Below are 25,245 nucleotides of genomic sequence, written 5' to 3' on the forward strand. Positions count from 1 at the left end.
CAGAAAACAACTTTGTATGAAATAACTCTAATAATATGAAATTACTTGTGACCTGAAAAGACCTGGACTAGCTGAGATGACCTGGATTCTTGACATGACCTGGACTAACTTGACATGGCCTAGACTAACTTGACATGGCCTGGACTAACTTGACGTGACCTGGACTAACTTGACATGGCCTGGACTGACTTGACATGGCCTGGACAAACTTAACATTGCCTGGACTAACTTGACATGGCCTGGACTAACTTAACATGACCTGGACTAACTTGACATGACCTGGATTAACTTGACATGACATGGACTGACTTGACATGGCCTGGACTGACTTGACATGACCTGGATTCTTGACATGACCTGGACTAACTTGACATGGCCTGGACTATCTTGACGTGACCTGAACTAACTTGACATGGCCTGGACTGACTTGACATGGCCTGGACAAACTTAACATTGCCTGGACTAACTTGACATGGCCTGGACTAACTTAACATGACCTGGACTAACTTGACATGACCTGGATTAACTTGACATGACATGGACTGACTTGACATGGCCTGGCCTAACTTGACATGGCCTGGATTAACTTGACATGGCTTGGACTAACTTGACATGACCTGGACTAACTTGACATGACCTGGACTATCTTGACATGCCCTTGATTAACTTGACATGGCCTGGACCAACTTGACATGACCTGGACTAGCTTAACATGACCTAGACTAACTTGACATGACCTGGATTGGACTAACTTGACGTGGACTGAAATAACTTGGAGAGGTCTGAAACAACTTGAAAATGGTATGTAATGGTATGTAGTGTATGTAATGGTGGTATGTAATGACTTGGAATGGAACTCGGAATGACTTGGAATGAACTGACGACTTGGAATGGCCTGGAATGACTCGGAATGATCTCTGTTGACATGGAATGGAGTGGAACAACTTGTTATGATGTGCAGTGATTTGGAATAAGTTAGGAGCAACCTTTCATAGCGATGGATCAGCCAACAACTTTCAATAATCTCTTAACCACAATTACGTCTTTATTCCGTTTCACACACCATCAGACACGTTTGTTTAGCGTTAAAAAATATTGGGTGTCCAGTAAGTTTGGAATCATCTGGAATATACTGAATTAATACTCTCTCTCTCTCTCTCTCTCTCTCTCTCTCTTTAATTTTTTGCAGGCTCAAGATACTGCTTACCTCGTCTGAATTTATGTATCAGGAAACATTGTTGGATACACTGAGCACCTTCTGTATATAAAAACTTTTGTATGTTTTTTTTTTTAATTATTATTTTTTCCTGTGAATCCGGATAACCCATATATGTGAGTTTGAAAATATACTTTGATAATCTCCATCCTGTATCTCTTTCCCAGTTGAACTCCTTGTGTCACAGGACTTATTTTTAATTTTCCTCGCCACTGCAGACGGTTTCATTAAGGTTTGTAATTTCCTTTATTAACGTATGGTTTGATGAAGGCTATAGCTAACCCATGCAGTCCCACCAGTGTCTTTCAAGCTAAAGTAAATTGTTTGGAAAAGGATGGAATTGAATATAAAAGACGTCCTCGGACTAACAAGTTAAATGGTGTACTATTGTTGCATTTATATTAAAACCTGTAGTTCTTTTTATATACAAGGGATAGTTGTGGGTTATTGCTCACGTATTGACACTCTGGAATGAGTGAGGCTCGTCACAGTCATTTTAAATGCCAGGACCAAAGTGCCTAACCCCGGGCTCCTATGGTCTTCATGGGGCAACACAGGAATAGATGACGATGAGGTATGATGATAAAAAATGATAATTATCTCATTCATATAAACGAGGTGGATATAATTCTCAGGTGGGAAGCACGAAAACACACACGTACGAGTCTCATCATCAGAGTGCTCGGCCAATATGGGCCACACCCATACCCTCATTCACTTATCACGCCACTTTTATGTGCTGTATATATATATATATATATATATATATATATATATATATATATATATATATATATATATATGTGTGTGTGTGTGTGTGTGTGTGTGTGTGTGTGTGTGTGTGTGTTCAGCAGTTCAGTAACGGTGATTTTAACCCTTTCATTAATGAAGGCTATGTACCTCCTCCACAGTAACAGAGCGCTTCGGTAATGAAAGGGTTCATGAAGGCTGTGTACCTCCTCTACAGTAACAGAGCGCTTCGGTAATGAAAAGGTTAATTTGATGTTACAGAGTCATTACCCAGAGGAAAAAGTGACAAAGAAACAAACAATCAAACAAACAAAAAAAGGGCTATCTAAATAAACGCTTAGCACTGTCATAAATGCTGCAAAAATTATAACCTTTAATTATTTCATGTAAAATGACAAGTCAGTCAGAAAACGGTCAATGATAATTAGATAGACTTCAGTTCACGAGCAAAATCTTGATATCAGTTGAGAAACCGCTGAGAGAGAGAGAGAGAGAGAGAGAGAGAGAGAATGGTATATTAAATTAGTTGCACACGTATTTCTAGTAATTTCTAATATTTTAGTCATACTTCTCAGTTGAACAACGTTTATTGCAACCTTTTGTAGAAATTTAAGCTTCAACAAATACAAGATTTATTCAGATTATTTTGAATGCGTGTGCAGGTAGCTGGATGTACGTGAAGATAAAGCAGCGTATGGAATTGTCTTATTTATTATAAAGGCTCAATAAAGAAATGGTACCATATACAGGAAGTTACCGCAAAGCTCGTCATCATTTAGTTCTTTGATAAATCTAAACTACATTGTCCCTGTGATAAATGTCTATATCTTCTTACTGTCATGAATACAGACTGTTAAAGAGGTGCAAGTAATGGAGGTAAAGCTGGAGATTCTAACCCGTAGATTTTCACTACTGTAATCGGGCAATACTGTGGTAAAGCTGGAGTGTTAATCCCGCAGATTTTTACTAAGGTCATCAGGTAACATTGTGGTAAAGCTGGAGTGTTAAACCCGTAGTTTTTTCCATGGTCATCAGGTACTATATTGGTAAAGCTGGAATGTTAAACCCGTAGATTTTCACCTCGATCATCAGTAGTGGATTTTTATGATTCATCCCGCAACCGACGAATTATATGCAGGTCCCTAATTGTTCTACTGGGTGAAGAGGAACAAGGAGAATATGGGGCTTATTTAAAACTGGCGAAACATAGAGCCTTCACTGGCCTAAATGAGTGTTCGGGTGTTTAGTTTCTCATCAGTGCACTTAGCTAATATTAATACTATAATACTTAACTCTTTCTGTACGGTGACGTCTTTTGTATATTATTCCTGCTATCTGTAGGCGATTTTATTTCGTCTGGGAGTAACTTTTCGAACTGGAAGGATGAGGAATATAGTCTTCATTAGCCCCTTCACCATGAGGGGGTCCCCCAGCACTGAATCAACTTGTCTGATGGTAAAAAAAAATATAGAAAAATCGTAATGTTAATAAGAGATGTTAATTCCCTTACTGCAACTCAACGATGCAAGAAACGGTATGAGAAAATTGTGGTGCTGCCTTTTTAGTCGAACTGCATAATCGTCTCCCCCACCAGATGTGAAGAACGTAGGTAGTATACAGAAAAAAAAAAAGAGGAAGAAGAGGTGGACAGGAGGAAGAAGGGACTAAATAGATATGAGCACCTGTCTTTAACCCTTTTCGTGCTGCCTGTTGTGTGAGTGACGGGTGTGTTGTGTGCGTGAGGGGTGTGTTGCGTGAGTGAGGGGTGTGTTGCATGAGAGAAGGGTGTGTTGTGTGCGTGAGGGGTGTGTCGAGTGAGTGAGGGGTGTATCGAATGTGTAATGGTTGTGTTGGGTGAGTGAGGGGTGTGTTAACTGAGTAAGGGGCGTGTAGAATGAAGGGTGTGTAGAATTAGCAAAAAATATGCCGAGTAAATACCGGGAAAAGTTAAAAAACAATAATACAATTTCCGAGGCACAAAATTCAGATACGCCATTGAGGTAAAGTAAGAGTATTCATAAAATCACCTTTACGAAGCCTAGTTATTGATGAACCTACTGCATTTGATGAATCTATTTTTTTTTTTTTTTTAATGTATAGAATTTGGACATTTCCTTTTGCCATTCGATATACCTCCTACTGAGCTAACTTTCTTTCTCTCTCTCTCTCTCTCAGGAATATTCTCGAAAAATAATATCGTACAGTATTATTTCTTCCTTGGCATAATACCTGGAGTTGGAGGAGCAGAGTAGTGAGGAAGAAGGTTTGGATCCATTAATTTTGGTAAGGCTAGGCTTGGTTTGGTGAGGTTAGGTTAGGTTAGGTTAAGTCTGGTTAGGAGAGGATAGATTAGGTTAGGCTGGGTTATATTAGGTCTGGATAGGTAGCTCAGAGTAGGTTTGGTTGCTTGAAAACGGGCAAGTAGCAGTAGAAGTAAGGTTCGAATACATCACAACAAAGTAACTGATAAAGCATATTGAGCATTATGAAGTCGATGGCTTTATGACAACACCATGTAAACCTATAGTAAAGCATTAACAGGTAAGTCTTGGTATTACATATGAAATCGTGAAGTCAGAATCCGGAGAAACAGTGTATATCTGAGAATGTGGAGTTACAATAAAAAAAAATAAAAAAAATCTGCTGCACATATACTTACACAATAACGAAGCTTCAGGCCCCAAACATTAATTTCACAAATCGGTATCACTGTAAGCGAGATAAGTTGATGGCACAGCAAAAACCAACCATCAGCATATTGCCAAGATTATAGGCTTTTACATTAAGTTTGGAGTCTGAACCAATGAAGTAAGTTTCGGAGCAAATAAATAATGTTTCTGATGTTACTAACCAGTTTTTGAACATATCAAACGTGTCTTTAAGCTACAGAGATAACTTACTGGATGCTGCAGAGTATTTGTCTTGATGGCGAAAGACTCCGCCAAGCCACTAATATTATCATCTGAGCCAGTGATGAAAAATTCTGAACCACTGAGCTTCCTAGTACAAAAAAAAAAGAAAAAGAAAAAAAAAAGTGCGTCTGTGAACCGCCGAAACACTTTCCTGTTGAACTGCTCTTCTTTTTATCGGTGGGTTTCCAGACCACTGCTTAAGTCTTCAGTGTCGCTAAAACGTGTCTTTGAACCCCTCCAGCCATACTGGTGTTCAGAAGGGTTCGACACTGCTTCATGAGTTTGTTGGTTTATACTGTGATGGGGATTATAATTATTATGTTGCTCCTTTTCCACGATGTAGCCCACTCGTGTTAAACAAAGACTGGTCAAAATAAGTGTATATAATAGAACTTTCTTGTTTTGAGAGAGAGAGAGAGAGAGAGAGAGAGAGAGAGAGAGAGAGAGAGAGAGAGAGAGAGAGAGAGAGAGAGAGAGAGAGAGCTTAGCAGGCACCATAGAGCTCACCAACTCTAATAAAATTCACCAGGTGCCATAAAGCTCAGCAGGTATAATGAGGCTCACCAAGCATTGCAGAGCTCATTAGACACCATAGGGCTCACCAAGCACCAAAGAGCTCAAAAAGCACCGTAGAGTTCATCAGGCACCACAAAGCTCACCAGGCAGAGTTTATTAGGCAGCACAGCTCATAAGGCACGGTAGAGCTCACTAAGCAGAGCTCGTCAGGCAACATATCACGCATGAGGAATTATAGAGCTCACCAGGCTTCGTAGAGTGTTGAATGAGCTTTACTGCGTCTGCTGGGAGCTCTGTGATGTCAGTTAATGTGTGACATGGGACAGAGCTCTATAATGCAGTATCATGTCTGTAATTCAGCTGAGACTTTTTCAGCATCAGTAAAGCTTCTGTGATATGAAGTGAACGATCTTGGACATGAGGAGAGCTTTTCGCGGTGGCAGGAGAACTCTGTAGGGATCAAAGTAGCCCCGAGCTCAGGAAAAGCTCATCCAAGCCCTTCCCCCCGCGCTCACCTAAGTTCCGGTCACACATCCCTGAAAATATACGTGTTGGTGTTTTGGTTTCAATCTGTTTATTAGTAATTACACCCACACATACATGGAGGAGGAGGAGGAGAAGGAGGAGGAGGAGGAGGAGGAGGAGAAGAAGAAGAAGAAGAACTATTACTACTGCTACTACTATTATTATAACTACTACTACCACTACTACTACAACTGCTATTACTGCTGCTGTACTATTGCAGCTACTTCTACTATTACTAATACTACTGCTACTATGATATTGCTGGCGCTGCTACTACTACTACTACTACCACCAGTATCAATGACTGACACAGTGTAACACATATCCACAAGATTAACAACTAAACACACTCCCACAAGCAAACAAATAACCAAACACACAAGTATCGTTATCACCACACACACACACACACACACACACACACACACACACACACACACACACACACACACACACACAGACTTACCTGTACAGTATTACTTATATCATTTTACATTACTCTCCAATAAATCTCTCTCCATTTATATATATATTTTTTACATGGATTTTTCCCTCAAGAGTTGAAGGGATTTACCAAAAATTTTGTGTCGCTGATTTACTTTGAGTCAGCTTAGGAAAGTTCTCAGGCAAATGTTAATGAGATTTAATATGCAAAAGTAGTCGCTAAGGAAGATGCTGTAGAAAGTCTCCCACTTACTTATTGCTTGCTGTGCCAAAGCCTTTACTAATATGTCTTGCACAGGACTGGGTTGAAGTTGGCCATGAGAGTGGAGATGACGGGGTCAAGAACCCAAGGGATGGTAAACATGAAGATGAAGGAGGACACACAGGCTGTGCTGCCCAGGGTGAAGGAGGTGTAGTACCTCAGCTTTTCTTGGAAAGTCAGTTCTTCCTCGGGTGCCTGCATGATTCCTCACAACCATCTGCAACTTCACTGATTTTGTGTGTGTGTGTGTGTGTGTGTGTGTGAGCGGTAAAATAATGACAAAAGGCAAGTGTATGGGTGGTGGTGTAGAGTTGTAGGATAAATTTCAGGCTGCAACACCGGTCAGACTGGTATCAACAGTGTTTCCCAAGGTTTAGGTCTGAATGTGACATGAAATAATTGGCAATATAATATCACGCAAGGTGACATGAAGTCAGTGCAGGACTATAGAAGAAACTGAACAGGGGACAGTCTCGGTACTGCAAATACAATAAGAGACAACTCATTATTAGATGTCACGTCAGAGCATATTTAACATGTGTAAAGAAAAGTGACACAAACCTCGTGCATTTCCAACCTTCTCTCTACGATAAAAATGTCTGGAACTAGGTACTTAAAAAAATATTTCTCTCTTCATATATATTTATACACATACAAAAATAATTAAAAACTTAATTTACGACATTTTAAAGCGATTCAATATGCAGGTACATATATCAAGGGCAGTTTTTAAAAACTTTTGTTTGATCGGTTAGAACAAGTTCCCGCGTCAGGCAGTACAATGACAGTTATGATAAAACTGACTCGACCTTTCCTTCAGATTTTCAAAAACTGCCCAGCTTAAAGCTTTCCTTTGTAATACACAACAACACAGACAATCACATGCATTCGGTTATCAGGACGCAACGAAGACCTACCCGACGACACATGATCCCCGACTTTGATCTAACTTCTGCTGACCTAACTTCTGCTGACCTAACTCTGCTGACCACTACAATACAATGCTACAATACACTGCTATAATACACTGCTACAGTACGTTGCTACAAGATGCTGACTGGTCCTACAACGCTGACTGGCTGACTGGCTGACAAATACTGCGGTACATGTCGACATGGCCTAAGAGTATACCTTTTATGGATGGCTGGTACATTGCCTTCCTACCATTACATGGCTGCGGAACACTGACACGATAAATATTTGTATATAGCTGAAAAAAAAAAAAAAATACAGTTGTGTGGCATCCATGAGGATTACCTTTTGAACTCAGGTAACAACGAAGCTTAGAATGTTATACTGCAGATGAGTGGGATACGCGTCTCAGCACCCGGTTCAGTACATGATAGCTTGTTAAGATAATAGATCTGCCGTACTCAGCAGAACAGTGAGGGATGGCGAAGTGAAAATACTACAGCTGACACGCGGATATTTAGAAAGTGCAGGATTGAGATTTGAAGAAATATGACTGATCGCGTCGAAGGTGAACCTTGTAACCATATTATTACGGCTCCAAACTATAGTGGAGAACATGCTGCATTGGCTCAGCTTCTTTCTTCTTTCTTTTTCTTTCTTCGAAAAATTTTCCTGTTTGGTGCCATTCCTTCATTTCTTCATCAGTTCACATCAAACGTGGTACAATCATTCCTTGGGCAAATATCCCAAACACCTTCCTCATTTTTTGGATTTAAGCTGCTTAAAGTATTTTATGGGGTTAAAGATCAAACGGTACAAACACATATTTGGTGAAACGAGGCAACATGAATCCTTAGAGTATAACATCTTTAGCAAGGAGGGGTGTACTGTAGCTGTGTGGAAAGCATCCTTCATTCCGTAGGGAATGTGGCAATCTATAATTTGATGAAGTATTTTGATGTAGCGAGGAATGGCAAATGGCGACTAAAGCGAACCTATAAATCTGATATCAATGTAATATTATTGTTGCAGGGAATTGGCTAAAGAGGGTTGCCAGCTAACGTGCGCTACATATCGAGTTTGTGGAGTGTCGTTGTTTGGATGCGGGTGCGGGCAGGGATGTGAGGCAAGATCTTCAGTGGTTAGGGATGAGGGTGTAGTCGCTTGGTCGTGTGCACCGTCACAACAGTTCGTCAAACTGGGTCACCTCTTTAGCAGCTGAAAACAGGAGGTGTGGATTAGTACTGAGAAGGAGGAGGTAATTCAGACAATTATACATTTCTGTTGTGTCTGCTGGTTTATGCTAACCACATAGATACAGTAACTGAAATAGAAGGCAAGTATAAAAACATTTCTACAATATAGTGTCTGATGGTTCTGGCTAAATATACATATATGTAATGCAGATACTAATATATTGCTATGGTGTCTACAAGTGCTGGCAAAAAAAAAAAAAAAAAAAATCTACTGCAGTGATTATCTACTGCCAGAGTCTCACGACTGTACTACTAGGCGTTAGAAAAGTCTCTGTGCAATAGGGAAAGGTAGAATGAGATGTTGCAGTGTGCACAATGGCATGTGAGGTGTGTCAGTATAATGAATTGTCAGTTTAAGATGCGGCAGTGTGTGTGTGTGTGTGTGTGTGTGTGTGTGTGTGTGTGTGTGTGTGTGTGTGTGTGTGTGTGTGTGTGTGTGTTTTAAATGCGGCAGTTTGAGACATGCTTGTTTGAGGTGTGATAGTGTCTTCTGCTGCAAAGTGTTTTCCCTTTTATCGTCCTGTGTTAAAATAAAACTACAGTTAGACAGGAAAAGCACAGCAGAAAGAGATCAGGTACTTACCAACCTGATCTTTGTCCTGGTTTATTTTTCTAGAGGATTAGCGCATAGTCATACCTGAATTCAGCGAGCAAGATTGAAAAATAAAGAATTCTTAATATCAGAGAAGAATTACAATCTCAAAATAGCTATTACAAGAGGTTCCAACTCTATTCAAACATGCTATCAGTGCATATCTCCAAGTATAAGAGACTCGGCCTGATTAACTAAAGCAAAATGTTTTAACTAATGCTCTATATCAGTGATGCCAATGAAAATGAACAGATGTTTCTTTAATAATGCTAAAAATTTACGCTACAGAAATACTATGTTTTCTATGATCATTATAGAGATAAATATTTACTTCCTAGAACTACACATGCAAGAGATAAATGTCTCGCTTCAAGGATGAAGGACAGGATTTCTCTATTATAGCAACGATAATTAAAATATGGTGTTGAAAGATACAGCTACACTTGCGGCCAGTATTTCATTTACACTGCCAGAAACCGTGTCCAAATCTAATGATGTCTTGCTTTAACAGTCTGCAAGCGTAATGTGAAAAGGATATAATTTAGCGATATGTACCGTATAGCTGCTGATGGCAACTGTATTCATAATGTCGACACACCACCAGAACCTAATGAGATCTTGTTAAATAATCGAATCGGTTGGACTCTTGCTCCGTCAGTTCGAAATCCCAAGAGAATAAATGGATTACTGACGTCACCCGTACAGTCCCGGTCAGAATTTCTTGTACTTCTTTAAGCTTCCGAGCTACAGTAATTAAGTGAGATTCCAACTCACCCAATTTTTGCTGATTTTTCAAGGACGATCTAATTAAATTTTGACTCTGTTTCAGATGGAGTACAGGAACTAATGACATGGACTTTACACTGTCAGTCAATAATTTCTTTGTACCTGTGAAATTCTAAACTGATGAAGAGGCAGTTTCATGACGGCATAAAGGAGCTACTGGCAAGAACAGTGTAAAGATGGCAGGGCTGAGATGAAAGCAGTGACCTGAGGTAGAGCACGGATGAGGGAGTGGGTGGGGGTAAGAGGGACAGGGATCACACTGACTATATTGGCAAGAACACTTCAAACAACACAGTGCATTCTAACACCGGAAATCCCATCCGCCATTATCTGGTCAAACTTACAATGACTGTTACATAGTGGGTAAGGTAAAAAATTTAGCACTTTTTTTTCGAGACCATATTGAAGAGCCGACATATCATTATGACATTGTGCATGTAGACAGTATAGGGAAAGACGTTCGATTAAAGCCGTTTCTAGTATAGTAAGGTCAATTCAAGCGAGTCAGAGCCATATCAAACACGTTGAAATTTTACACTGGAATTAGAGATAAAGAGCAGTGAACAAAATGACTCAACTTTAGACTGTCTGAAGAAATTAGTGTCACTCGAGTCATGTTATAATATTTTTAATTATAAAGGATAGAGATAACTCGAGATGAGAAGGGGTCAGGTTCTTCAAGCAAAATGTTTTGCAAGCAATGCTGAATTCCACACAGCGACCCTCAGAACAGATGACTTTACCTTGTAACTTGTTAAGATCATATAACCATTTTTTGCAGGCTTAAGTTAGAAAAAAGTTCTCTGTGGGAAGACATAGGGAATAATGTGTTTAAAAAGTGAAGTTTAAGGGATAACAGCTACCATGCATTTATTAAGCCCTTACACTTTGCTCTTGGTGGTATGTTAAGACAATAAGAACAAGACCAGTGATAACAAGAGGGTAGCTGCTGCTCGGAAGGGAGGGAGGAGGCGCTATAAGCTAGCTAGTAGTCAGCATGCATGAACGGCAAGACCCAGAGCAGCTAGAGAGGCGGAAGGTCAGGTTAGGCAAGGCAAGAGAAGGGCAAAAAGGATCATCCAAGTCACCTATGGAGCCTCGATACCCCACCTCTTGTGGATTCTGAAAGAGGACCCATCCTGACGTGCACATACAAGGACAAGGTCAGGTGGCCGTCATTCCAAACGGCTGTTTATCTTAGTCACAAGAGGAGTTGTGAGTATATACAAGTTTTTATGCCTTATTTAGAGGGAGGAAGAAGTGACTGAATACTGAATGAAAGAGAGTCTAGAATACCTGTGGTTTCGCTGTTATCCACCATCTTCCTTTCGGGGGATAGGGAGGGAGGCGAGGGAGTTTTAAATAACCAATACTGCAACAGCCTAAACTCACCTCCACCCCCGCTGAAACAAATTGGGATGTGAGGATGCGAAAGGAAACGTCATAACTGTGTGACGGTTCCACATCCGATAGATCTGTAATGGTGAGGTTGGCTTCGATGCCTACTCTTAGAAGTGTTTAATAGGCCCCATGGCACCGTGCAATGTTTCCATTAATACATTAAGCTGTTACTAGCCTATAAATTCCCGTCATCATTATCACCATCATCAGCTAATATTACTGCTAATATATGAAGTGGGAACAATTTTCAGACTAGTGGATGGTAAATCCTGTGTGCAGTAAAGTATGGCTGACCACACACAACGCCAAACGTTCCCTAAGACCAGTCTGGGCTACTCTGTCCTGCCTGGCAGTCAGCAATATCGATCCCAGAGTGTTGTGCTTGTTATGAAAGCTAAGTAAAGAAAATGAATAAATAAACATTTATTCTGGGAAATGATGTGACCAAAGACTGTGGAGCACAACCCTGAAGAAAAATAATGAACACAGTCCAATGGATTCCTAACCTCTTCAGCCCGGGGACCTCATCTTTGTCACTCTCTCTGTAACCATCCAATTTTACTTTGCTGGGGAGAAAACCAAGTACTGCTGGTTAGCAATGGCATACTTATTACATCACCAGGGAATCCCATCTGGTTGGTCTCGTCAACGAGTTGACCACTCAGACGAGCACACCGTCAGCTGGAGAGGATTGTCGACATCTCAATCGTCAAAACTCATTCATAACTACAGCCCGTACAGCGTCAAGGGTCAGACGGATGAACAGAAACTTTTTAGGGTCAACCGCCAAAGCCCTTGATTTCATCTTCGGAAATATATATATATATATATATATATATATATATATATATATATATATATATATATATATATATATATATATATATATATACAGTATATATGCAGTATACATATGAACTGATTTGGGCATAGACTGAAATGAGTAGACAGGAAATCTCCAAGATCTCAAATTATATATATATATATATATATATATATATATATATATATATATATATATATATATATATATATATATATAAAATCTGATTTAGGCAGAGACTCTCTCTCTCTCTCTCTAAAATATGATTTGGGCATAGACTGAAAAGAGTAGGCATAGAAAATCTGCAAGATCTCAAGTTCAGAAATAAACAATTAAATAAATAAATAAAGAAAGAAATGTGTAAATAAAATAAATATATAAATGAATACATAAACACACATACAGAGATAATATCTACATCTATTTATCTATACATACGTATATACATACACACACACACACACACACACACACACACACACACACACACACACACACATATATATATATATATATATATATATATATATATATATATATATATATATATATATATATATATATATATATATATCAGCGACCGGTTGAATAACATCGTACTGTAAAACACCCTCATCCGACAAGTAACTGGAAAAGAATGGACATAAAAAAAAACAAAAAAAACAAATACTGTACAATACTATCTCCATCAAAGAGTACCATAATAAAACAATGGTTCAGTAAACGTAACAGAATGAGCAGTAATGACATTTTTTTTTCCACGAGGGGGCTGCAGCAACAGGCGTACGAGTCAGTCAGGCTTGCAGCGAAGAGATGACAAATCGACTGAAAGTGGGGTGAAAGAGGAGTATGGATGTGCAGGTAGGAAGGAAGGTAGGTAATTAGGAAGGTAGGTGAGGCGGCAGTGCTGGAGAGGCAACAATACAGAGGGCTTGCTAACACCTACTGATGAGCGAGACACAAGGAGAAGAGGGCTCACAGCTCGCTAGCGTTACCTCCAGCGCTCGAGCTCTGTAGCAGTGTCACTTTCAAGTGGCCTTCGTCGTCCACCCCTACCGCTTTGGAGCAGAAGAAGAGGAAGGAGCAGGCGATTATGAGGAGACAGGTGGGAAGTGTGCTGGCAATTATAAGCACCATCCTCGTGGAATAGGGATCGAACTTTCCAATCACATAATCTAGGTCCGCGTCGCTGTAATAGCAGGGGTAGCGATCTGCTGTCATGCCGTCCTTTCCGTCATGAGCGTGGGTCTCGAAAAAATCCAGGCACTCCCCGCGGAGAGTATTGACACAGCCTTCAGGGTTGATGCGGAGTTGGGTGTCGTTCATGAAGCGCAGGGAGACCTCGTTCGGGATGACCCAGTTTGTTGAGTTAGGTGATTGGTTCCGGTGCAGACGTAGTAATTCCAAGTAGTCCCTGATGTGTTGTATGTCCTCCGTGCTGTGTAGTGTTGCGTTAAAACAGTCTGACGCCAAGATGTCGTAAGTTTCCGTGCCTTTGGCCTTGTTTACGTACGAGCAGAATATCATGAGGGCTTGTTTCTTGTCTTGCCATTCTTGCATGTTGCTGACATTTTCTATACTCGTGGATGTGATGTTGTCAGGGGAATCCATGGAACGACAGGCAGTGGCCACAAGTCTCTCCCAGCTAAACAGCACCAAGTTCCTCTCCCTCATCTCCAGATTGGTGCACTTTCTCTCACAGTCTTCTGCATAGTTGTGAATGCTCTTCAGCTTTCGACACATGCCGGCATCGCAAGAGAACACGCCTTCAAGTCGGAAGCTGCACTTTTCCTCGGTGCATTCAATTGCTTCCTTATCTATGTTTCGGTCCTTACAGATATAGGCAGCAGTTATGTTTCTACAGTCGTTCTGGTTTTCCTTTGTGCAGTTAAAGAATCCTGTTATGTCCTTACAGGCCCCTTCCTTGCACTGGTACATGCGGGACGCTTCAACATCCAGAGCTGAGCAGTTTTCGTCTAGGATATCCACACAGTTCCTGAAGTTGACCTTTGAGCCGTTGTTGCGCACCATGACTTGGATTTGCATACAGCTGCCGGATCCTTTCGAGAGGCACCACTCCCCGCACGTAGGGAAATCACACTCCTGTTTTTCTTCGCCATGTTTTACTGAGGCGAGGTCCACTGATGAAAGCGTGGTGCACATGACAGGCGTCAAGTGGAAGTTTAATTTCAGTAGTTGTATGGAGGGTTGAATAACAATTACGGACAAATACAGCAAGGATACCCCGGAGAGGATGGCGGTCAACTGACAGATACATATTGCACAACAAATATGCTTCTCCGCAGTCATTTCTCCAAGTATTGTATGTGTTTAAATAAACGCGGGAAGTTATGTGGCACTGGGCGGTTGTAGGTTACTCCTAGAAGGCACTATCCACCATGACTACTCCGTGAAGTTCCACTGTCAATACAACACTTTTCAAGAAACTGCAGTTGTGGTGATAGATTTATGCTCACTTAACAAATATAACAGTGTATAATCTTGCTGGAGTTTTCCTTTCTTCTAATTCATGATGAAGCCTCCAGTGTGAGCTCTCAGAGTGAGCACACCAGTCCAGCAGCACAGAAACTGACAATATTTCATCACTAGTAAAGGAAGATGGCGCTGGGGTGTTGCGCAGGCGTCAGCAGCGAATGACAACAGTAACACACGTGCTCATGCTCTTGTTTTGGCTGCAGACTATGCTTGTATATATTCAGAATCATAAACAATTATTTCCAAATTTATAAATATAATCATTATCAACATGATATCCACAGACATTTCCTAATTTCTTGTGGGGAGTTGGTGGAACGGGGCATGCGCCTAGCACTGCAGGACTCTATAGCTCTCAGATGCTGGTTACCTCTGGCCAGTCCGACAAACCTCTCAGTAACTAAAGCTCTTCACCTTGGCTCGAAATGCCAAAGTGTCGGTAGATAGATGCTGAAATAAAACAGAGGAGAGATAGAAGGGAGTGGTAGGCGTGTTTGGGAGGGGCCGGCGTGTTCCAGAATCAATACTGTCATGTGGGCCACTGCTGGAGCCGTTCTTTCTCACACCGTCCCTACGTTCTCCTTCTCTCACACCACTGTCAGGAAGGGAGGGTTTGTCACAACTATCATCACCACTCCATTGCCATTACTATTATATCAGTTCAGTACAGCGGGGGATTTTGTGGGTCTGATCCCAGTCCTAGTACATTCAAGACTCAGAAATAGACTCCTCAGGAAGACATAACGTGGGTAAAAAAAAAAAAAAAAAAAAAAGTCTCAAATAAGTTGCCTTTTTAATATTATAAAGGAAGTTTTAGTTATATCTATGCAACTTCGAAAACTGGCTGGTTTATTATTTTCGATTTCTTTTTCATTTTAAAATTAGTTACCTATGACAACAATTCAGTTACATTCTATAGCCTAAATGATGTTCATCACAGTGTGAAGAAGAATAGAGCTGCTGAGTTTTTCAGCTTTTCACAGCTTAACACATGATTCTACCAACCCTATCTTCATTTCGTGGTGTGACTGAAAGTTATAGAGATACCTGAAATATGACAGCTTGATAATCGAATTTTTAAATCTGATCCGCAAGACTTCAGAAAATATGGATTATCAAGTTAGTGCAACAAAATCAATTTGTAAACGAAAATCGGTGAAAAAAAACAGGAAGCAGTCGGGAGTAGGGTGGAGTAGCGATAGTGGAAAAGTGGATACGTCTACGGGGAAACAATGTGCGAGGTTTAATTCCTGAACTGCATTTCGTCTTGGTAAGGTTTTATGTAATGTTCACTTATAAGCAGCAGTAAGAGAGCGGAATATATTAATAATGGGATGAGACAATGACTGTCTGTTTCTGGAATTTCCATATAATAAGGAGTATAATGGGCACTGGAAACCTAGTACGCTCTCATATTACTGCACAACATTTGTACGTGCCCCACACGGCTGTAGCAGACTGACCTTCACTACGAATTGTTTGTTCCCCTACTGCAGAAGTCATGATTTATGGGATTAATTCAAGGCAATGCACGTTGTTAATATACATTATAAATAAAACAGGTGCTGGAGAGGGATGCCTTCATGTGGTGGCACCGATATGATTGGGGTGGTGGAGCTGCCCGGGCATACAAATGTCTCTCAGTCCCCTCCCTATCTACCAAAAAGAGGATTGTGGTCTGCGGAAGAAGAGAAGATTCGGCCTGCAGTCCACTGGGCTCGCGTTAAGATGAGCTTGGGATTATAAAAGCAATAAAAGATCTATCCATGATACTGGAAATACTGCATCCTGAACCTATAGGTGTTCCAATATCTGTTACCTGCACATGGCCTTAAAATCGTCCGAGTTATTTACAGTATTTCTTTATATATTTCTTCCCGTAGGGGGTTAACGGCATCCCATATACTGTAGACTCACTCTGCTCGCCTTCCCCTTACCATTTCTGGGTAGAGGGTCAGCACTGTCAAGGGGTATGATTCCCTAAATACATTGCCCTATTTCGAACACTGATATCATCATCATCATCATCATCATCATCACCTTTACCCTTTTACCAGTATTATGCTGCTATCATCATCATCATCAATATTACCTTTAGCTACCCTATTTCCAGTTACTGTTAATATCATCATCACCACCATCATCGTGTTATTACTTCCATTATACTGTTACCACCACCATCACCACCACCATCATCAACAATATCATTTCATTACTTCCATTATACTATTACCACCAGCACTACCACCACCACCATCATCAATATCATCATTATCATCATCATCCACACCCTATTTCCACTATTATAACCTTATCCTCCTGTTCCTTCTCCTCATCATAAACCTGAACCCATTCCAATTAACTGGGGCGGGTAGAATACACAATCACTGAGACTGAGATTACATAAAAAAAAAAAAAATAGTCAGAGTGCTCATTGTAATTAGACACAAATTATTCTCCTATGATTACAGCCTTGAATAGCACTGTTTTACATCAATACCATTTTCATAACAAAATTTGCAGTGTCTGTTAAATAAAAGGCAATAAAGGATGTGTTTCAGCATTTGCCGTATGGGGTTGAAAAAATTTTGATGCTAAACATAATTTTGTCTTCCCTTACGACGGTTAATATGTATTTTAATCACTGGGTGTAGAATTAAATGTAAAAACAAATATGAAAATTTATAAGGTAAAAATTGCAATCCTGTATGATGGTGCAATAGAATTACAAATTATGCTTAGTCATTTCATATTATCTGTTAAGTCAGAGGGCAGTCAATAGCCAATAACTTAAAAAAATTAGTTCACGAGCAAAGCATCGACATCAATTTGGAAAATGCGGGTTGAGAAAAAAAATATTTAAGTTGGTGCATCTATATTTTTGTCTCTAATAATTCTTATAGGTTAATTACACTCGTTAGTTGAGCAACGTTTATTGCAAACTTTGTGTAGAAATTTAAGCTTCAACAAGCACAAATATTGTGCAGATTATTTTGAACGCGTATGTAAGTAGTTGGATGTATTTGAAGATGAAGCAGCGTATCCTGGTGAAGTGTCTTATTTATACAAAGCTTCAGTAAAGATAAGGTACTATATAATGTGTCTTTTTCACAGTGCAGTAAATGGTTCAAATGTAACACTTATACCCACATGCTGACATTGTGTTCATCGTGAGAACACTGCAGTTTCAGCCTGATCTGGATCCTCTTCTCGTACGATTGGCGAAAAAATATATCAGAACACTCCAAGCCACATACAACAGGACACAAAAAACGGAACATTCAGAATAGATGCTCTTCGAGGCCATACGGTTCAAAGATAATGATGCTTTGACGAGTTACATACGTCATCATAGTCACTAACAGATTCATCTCGTAACAACATATGCCAACCATACCGAGACGACCAAACCCTTAACATCCATTCTGAAATCCATCTCGCCCAGGTGTCCCGATAATTTGTTTTGCCGACCGTACAAAAATTTATTCCTGAGGAGGATCCAAGTGGGGCCTAAACTGTTCTATCCTTCCTCTTAGCACAATCTCAGCATGCGTGTATAATTCTTTCGTATTACAATTATTATTTTGGGCCGTATTCTCATGGGAGGCTTTCTAGCACCTCTCCTGAATGGCACACTTTGCGTATTTCAACTTAATAATGTTTTTGTGATATTTATGCCTTAGTGATGTGACCTATACATCTTAATAATATCTTGTCGGTTATCTATTCTCCTTTAAAAATATCTTATATTATCTTTATGTCTTCATGATGTGACTTAGATGAATAACACAAAAATAAAATTAGCTCCTTCAGTACAGCAACACCATTATGTATTTCCTTCCAGTTACCACCAACCGATTTTCTTTACCTTGGGAGAGACTCAGGATGGAGGGAAAGTCAATACCCTTCACTACGAGCGGATCTTTCACGAACAAGAACGTCTGATGATAGACTGAAAAATCTGAATTCAGGCAGCAACGTGCTGAAATAATTAACGCGACACAAACATTAACCCACTGAACCCGAGGACATTTTCATTTTTACTTTTGGAAATTCCTGACGATTTTGTTCAGCTTTGGAGTAGACTTTTCGAACTGGAGATGATACCTGTAGCTATCCCTCCAAAACAAGAGGCTTTTCAAAATCGCCTGGTAACAGCAAGAATGTGCTAAAAATTATTCAGAATCGCTGGTAATAGCAGAAATGAGCCAAAAATGATCCAAAATCACCTGTTAACGAGAATAAACTAATAAGCTCGTTACCCCGATTCAAGGGAGCAACAGACGGGCAAGGAAGGGATGCTAGGGAGCCTCCTTGACCTACGAGAACACTGGCCTTTGTGCTGAGAAGTGTACAAAAAATGCTGTATTGCATCAGAAACTCCTAGAAATCTTAGGATCCTCTTCTAAGTGGCGTGAGAGGCTTCGTCGTACCTCTTCCGTAGCGATTTATTTTGCATATTACGACATGGCATTCTTCTGCGTGTTATTTATCTTGTGTAAATATCGATATTTTCTGCATCAACAACATACAAGAAGATATTGAGGTGTTATGTACAGAATAAATCACTAGGGAAGGGGTGTTACGAAATCTTGAAAGCCAGTTAGAATACTACCCTTATTCCCTTCAGTACGGTGACGTTTATCATAATTGCTACCTCCACACGATTTTATCCAACTAAAAAGGGAATCTCTGACTGAAAAGGTTAAACGAGATTGTCTGTAGTCCTTTCACCTTAACTTGGCCCAGGTTTTCGTCCTATTGCAGCTTATTTCACGTAGCTCAGTGGCAGGAAAAAAAAACAATACTATGACCCTGCAACCTCTCCTCAGCACTTCTTCGTGACTAGCCACATAATCGAGTGTTTATTATTACAAGTCAACACGCAAGATGGAAAGATGGCAATTGTAGACCAAGTTAAAGTAAAAAGCTTATGGTACCAAAAGCAACACAGGTGTTTCCCAGGTTGAATAAAACTGTCAAGAGGTAGTAAGAATGACGCAAACAAACCAGAAGTTGCGTAATCGTACTGAATATCTTAACAAACCCACATAACGTTCCAGGAGGTAGATTCATAAAACAAACTTGCGATCAAATTCCTTGTCGCAGCTAAGATTTGTCTCTGAACGGAGGACAAGGAAGGGAAAGTTGTTGTTGTTGGTCTTTTTGTTACCCCAAGCTCCTCTGGACCCGGTGGACTGCAGGCTGAAATTACCCTTCTGCAGTTCTCTACCCTCTTCTAAGGGGATAGGGAGGGAGCCGAGGGACGTTTGTATAACCAGGCAGCTCCGTCAGCCAGTTATGTCAGTGTCACCACATCAAGGCGTCGTTTTCTAGCAGCAACTTCCCATGCACCTTGTCTTCCCGGAAAAATAAATCTTAGTTACGAGTTAGCTGATCTGAAGGACCGTACTTATAAACTCTCCTAAGCCTAAGTTGTGCATAACATTGCATTTGGGGCGTTCAGCAGTAGAAGGTGGTTTTATGCTAACAGCTGAAACAGGGAAAACATGCAATTGAAAGCTTAAGGAGTATACTCTGCAAGGGTATAGGCTTCACTAATAACAATGGTGTTGTTGTAGAAAGCTTGCCAGACTATAATTGCGTTTTTCTCCCTTTTGAAGTTTTTGCATGAAACTGCCTTCCAATGCTGCATGCCCCATTTGTTATACATTTATCTTCACGCTTACAGATACTAAACACTTCACATCCAATTAAAGTGAATACAGAATTAACATGAAAAGAGAACCCGAACAGTCTGTGATTATAACAGTAGAAGTTGTAAGCCCTGGCTCATCTGAACATGAACCTGGTGGCTTGAAGGTCAAAGATAACCTTCTTTCTCAGTTCACTATCTTCCTTCTGGGGGGATAGAGAAAAGACTGAGGGACGTTTGTCTAACCAGGTAGTTTCAATGACCAGCCAATAAAGGTGCCACCACGTGAAAGAGTCCATCTCCAGCACCATCTGTAATAATGGTTAACAGTTATGGAGAAGCTTACCATAAAAACTCGTTAGGATGCTTTTATAAATACGACCCTAAGTTTGTTTGTAAATCTCGGCCTAGGTCAACAAGAGAGAATGTATTAACAATTTAGACTCTTATCTCCATCAGTCGGAGGACGTATTTTTGCGTTCTATTCCTGCTGCTAACTGACGAGTGCATATTATTTAGGTGAGATTTTTCCTAATGTGTGGGAGTTACGTGGAGATTTCATTTGTAACTCCTTCAGTGCGAGTGGCTTCTCAGGAGTTAAAACCGTCTGTAGGAAGCAAGAATAAAATGCAAAAAAATACGCCATCGTGGTGAGGAGGCAAACTTAACCACAAACACAAAAACCATAGCACCAGAGCGGTATACAGTTGAAGTGATGTTGGTCAGAGCTTATAACCCTCTTACGGCCGGGACAAATCTAGTACTCTATTCCAGCCAACACTTTTTATCCAACCGAAAGTGAGTCACAGGAGCCTGAGAGTTAACATTTCAACAGAGATGAGTATTTATCCTTATCTTAATGCAGCAGGCAGGCATTTCCCTTTCAGTGCCAGGACATCTTTTTAAGAATTATTCGTGCCATCTTTGGACGATCTTATTCAGCTAAGGAGAGAATTTTCGTGTTGGAAGGAACGAATAATGAAATCTATAGCAAGACGCCATGATCCCGTAACACGCCAACGTATCTCCATAATCAAGGGTACATAGGGGCAACACCAATGTATATCCTTAATAAGAACAAAGGTATACAGAGACTACACCAATGTATATCCATAGAACAATAAAGGGAACACAGCGACTCCACAAGGGTGTATCATTACAGTATCCCCTTTATTACGATGACTATTAGGATATAACTAATTGATTTTACTGAACTGAGGATGGATCTTTGGTAGTGAGGGGGTTGAGTTGGACTGTCTAATCCCTCCAGGTCGAAAAGTTTCCCCTGAGCTAAGCAAAATCGTCTGGAAAGAGCATGAAGAGTGCAAAAAGGAGTCCTCGGACTGAAGGGATCGAAAAAAAAAAACTTCATTTGTATACCAAGCTGCACTTTAATCCTACCAAAAAGGGATAATTATTACTGTCTAGGAAGGAATTAGTGGCATCATACATACATACACATACATACATACATACACATATACATACATACATACATACATAAATACATACGTACATACACACATACATACATACATACATACACATACATAAATACACACATGCATACATACATATACAACTGTGTTTACTTAAATGCAGATGATACAACAGGATGTGTTGGGTGGAATGCAAGATGGTGCTTTTATGATCAACAGGAGGGGAAGTAACTACAGTATCTTACAGAGTTGTTTTAGGCAGTAGAAGGAGGGTTTGTTTCAGATGCCTTTCGACTACACGAGGATCATTGAAACAGGCAAATCAATCCTTGCTAAGTTCCAATCTTCCACTAGAACACGACCACAACAGTACAGTTTACATTACAGGTCCCTAATGGTAGAGCTTGATAAACAGGAACAAGGGGACTCTAGTAATTATTTAAAAACTTATTAAACAAAATGATCATTTTCGCTGGAATACGTGCGTGTTTCGGATGTTTAACTCTTCTGCGATTGAACAAAAGAATATTAGTAACATATTTAAACTTTCCCTTCCTGTGACATGTTGTATGCTTGCTATCTGCGGGTGATTCTGTTCAGCTAAAGAGAGATTTTTCAAACAGGATGGGGCTAGACACAGTTTTCATTATCCACTTCGCTGTGATGGAGTCTCTTCATAGCTGAATAATATCGTCTAATGAGAGCAAAAAAAGAAATAAACACCATTGTAATTACAGAGGTTATAACTCACTTACTGTACAGGTATAACAAACGCTGCAACAAATGGAATAAAACTGTGGTACTGCACTTTCTCAGTTGCACTGCATAACCTTCTCCTCCACCAACTGTTACAACTGTAATGGTATATCGAAAAAAAAAAAAAAAGATGAAAAGAGGTAGACAGGATGAAGAAAAGACTAAGCAGGTACGAGCGTCTGTCTTTAACCTTTCCGTGCAATGCTGAGTGAATGAGAGTAGATGCTGAAAGAACGGTGTGTTGCCAAGGCCATAGCCACACGGGAAGCGAGCTGGCACGGGCGGGTGTTGCAACAATATAACTAATAGAAATGGCCACACAGACAGCATACAGGTGCGGGCCAGAGGGCGAGCCTCTGCAGATCCACGCAAGACAAATTGACGGTTAACATTTGCAGCTTCAGATCGCGCGGGCAATGGCGCAAAATGCTATTGAGTAGCTCGTTGGTGATGTATCTCTCACACGTTGTTTGGGATGCATCCCAGTTCAGACACAGTGACAGGGGATTTATTGTACTGCCCTAGATGAGGACTGTGGAAAAAAATAACAAAATCTAACTCCAACGTTTACTTGCGCCTTTTCACATGGGTCCCCGTTTACCCGAACTGCTCGCTTGTGGCGTGACTATGGCCTAACTGTTGGGAAGAATTGCATAATCTTTTTATAACACGTCCTGCGGCACAAACTTCAGATACAGCATTGGTCATTGAGATATACCTTCAGTCTTCTTAAAATAACTTCTATGCATGCAGCTTCTGAGCTTGCCATACCTCACTAATATTATTGACAGCACACATTTTCGTTGAGTATGGGTAAACGAAAGAGCAGCATCTGACATTAAGGCCTTTCTAATGTACATAAGAATTACTGTTTATTGTTCATGATTTTACTATGTAAGTAAGCTCTACTTGCTATATAACAGTAAATATTTAGTTACTGATAATCCTACTACAGCTAAACTTATTAAGGCATACGTATTACTGAGGAAATATTCAATTTTCTCCTGTGGTGATATCTTTAACAAATCATTTATACAGTATTTTCAGAGCTGTTAATTGGCTTTATAATGATAAAATAAAGTACTGTATGTACACTTACATAAAGATGGGAATTCAAGCTTCGAATTATTTCACAAATTAGAATCCCTGTATGCGAGCATTGTTGATAGCACAGTATATAGTCATCTATCAGCGTTTCGCCAAGATACGTAGTTCTTCTAAGCTCTATTTGGAAACTGAACCAATGGAGCAAGTCTCTGAACCACTAAGGCATGCTTTCCAAGTTACTAAGCGGTTTCTGAAGATATCTAATGAGTTGTCCAACCACGGAAAGAAGTTACTGGACGCCACCAATGAGAAGTCCTCAACCATCGAGTTTCTGAGCTAATGAAGAGCTTATGTGTACCGCTAAAACGACTCAGTGAACTGCTGGGCTACTCATCTGTAGGATTCCAGACCGCGGTGCAAGTCTTCGTATCACTAAAGAGTCTGTGAATTCTTCCAGCCATGCTGGTGTTCAGTGGGGTTTGGACACTGCTTAATGAATCTTACCGTGATGAGCAATTTATGTTGCTCTTTTTCCAAGATGTTATCGTATTTTGACGAAAAGGTCAGTAAAAACAAAATTAATGGAGTATCCTTGAGAGAGAGAGAGAGAGAGAGAGATATCTAGAGAGAGAGAGAGAGAGAGAGAGAGAGAGAGAGAGAGAGAGAGAGAGAGAGAGAGAGAGAGAGAGAGAGAGAGAGAGAGAGAGAGAGAGACTGCTTAGTGGAGAAAAAGGCTCATGGTAATAGATTTTAAACTTTACCAAATACATATGAAAAATAATAATTGTATATATATATATATATATATATATATATATATATATATATATATATATATATATATATATATATATATATATACACACACACACACACACCGGTACACATTTAACTTTAATGTACAGACGTGACGCCTTAGTGTTGAGTTAATGAGGCTTACAGTGAAGATATGGAGCTGCTTATTTGACATTTAGAGCTTCATTGTAGAGCTGTTGCAGTGGGCGGTCGAGATGAGGTGCAGCTCTTGAGGAAAGGTTGGTGAAAGGAAGCTTTGCTGAAAGCTATTAAGATCCATCGAGCTCACTGGGGTTTTCAAGTTCACCAAGCAACACAGAGCTCATAGGCATCTGAGCTCACCAGGCACTAAACAGATCCTTACCAACATAGAGCTCTCCATACACCAAAGTGCTCACCTGGCACTATAGAGCTCATCAGGTAACATAAAACTCACGATACAACATAGAGCTCACCAGGTGCCAGAGGTCACCAGACACCAAAGAGCTTACTAGACAATAAAGAACTAACCAGGAAACTTTGAACTCACCAGAATATAGAGCTCGTCAGGCAAAACTGAGTGCGACAGATATTATAAAGCTCACCGTAAACTATGAAGTCCACTGTCAACGAGTTCGAAAGAGCTGGATGTACTTTGTTACGTTTATTGAGAGCTCTGTGG

General features: G+C 40.2%; 1 protein-coding gene across 1 annotated transcript; it reads right to left on the bottom strand.

Moving 5' to 3' along the window:
* Window positions 1-7,320: 7,320 nt before the first annotated feature.
* LOC145400946 (uncharacterized) lies at window positions 7,321-14,832 on the bottom strand. Its single transcript, XM_080273310.1, has 2 exons — window positions 13,391-14,832; window positions 7,321-8,755 (listed from the first exon to the last, which is right to left on the bottom strand). The coding sequence occupies exons 1-2, from the start codon at window positions 14,703-14,705 to the stop codon at window positions 8,718-8,720; spliced, it is 1,353 nt and encodes a 450-aa protein (XP_080129436.1). The 5' UTR covers window positions 14,706-14,832; the 3' UTR covers window positions 7,321-8,717.
* Window positions 14,833-25,245: the final 10,413 nt, after the last annotated feature.

The sequence above is a fragment of the Coenobita brevimanus genome, chromosome 54 (assembly GCF_032717465.1).
Source record: "Coenobita brevimanus isolate Jiangsu-jjx chromosome 54, ASM3271746v2, whole genome shotgun sequence".
NCBI classification, from domain to species: Eukaryota; Metazoa; Arthropoda; class Malacostraca; order Decapoda; family Coenobitidae; genus Coenobita; species Coenobita brevimanus.

Coding starts and splice junctions, on each gene's coding strand:
- LOC145400946 (XM_080273310.1), bottom strand. CDS start 14,705: ATGACTGCGGAGAAGCATATTTGTTGTGCAATATGTATCTGTCAGTTG. Junction 8,756..13,390: donor ACAGAGCTCGAGCGCTGGAG/GTAACGCTAGCG, acceptor TCCTGTTTTCAG/CTGCTAAAGAGGTGACCCAG.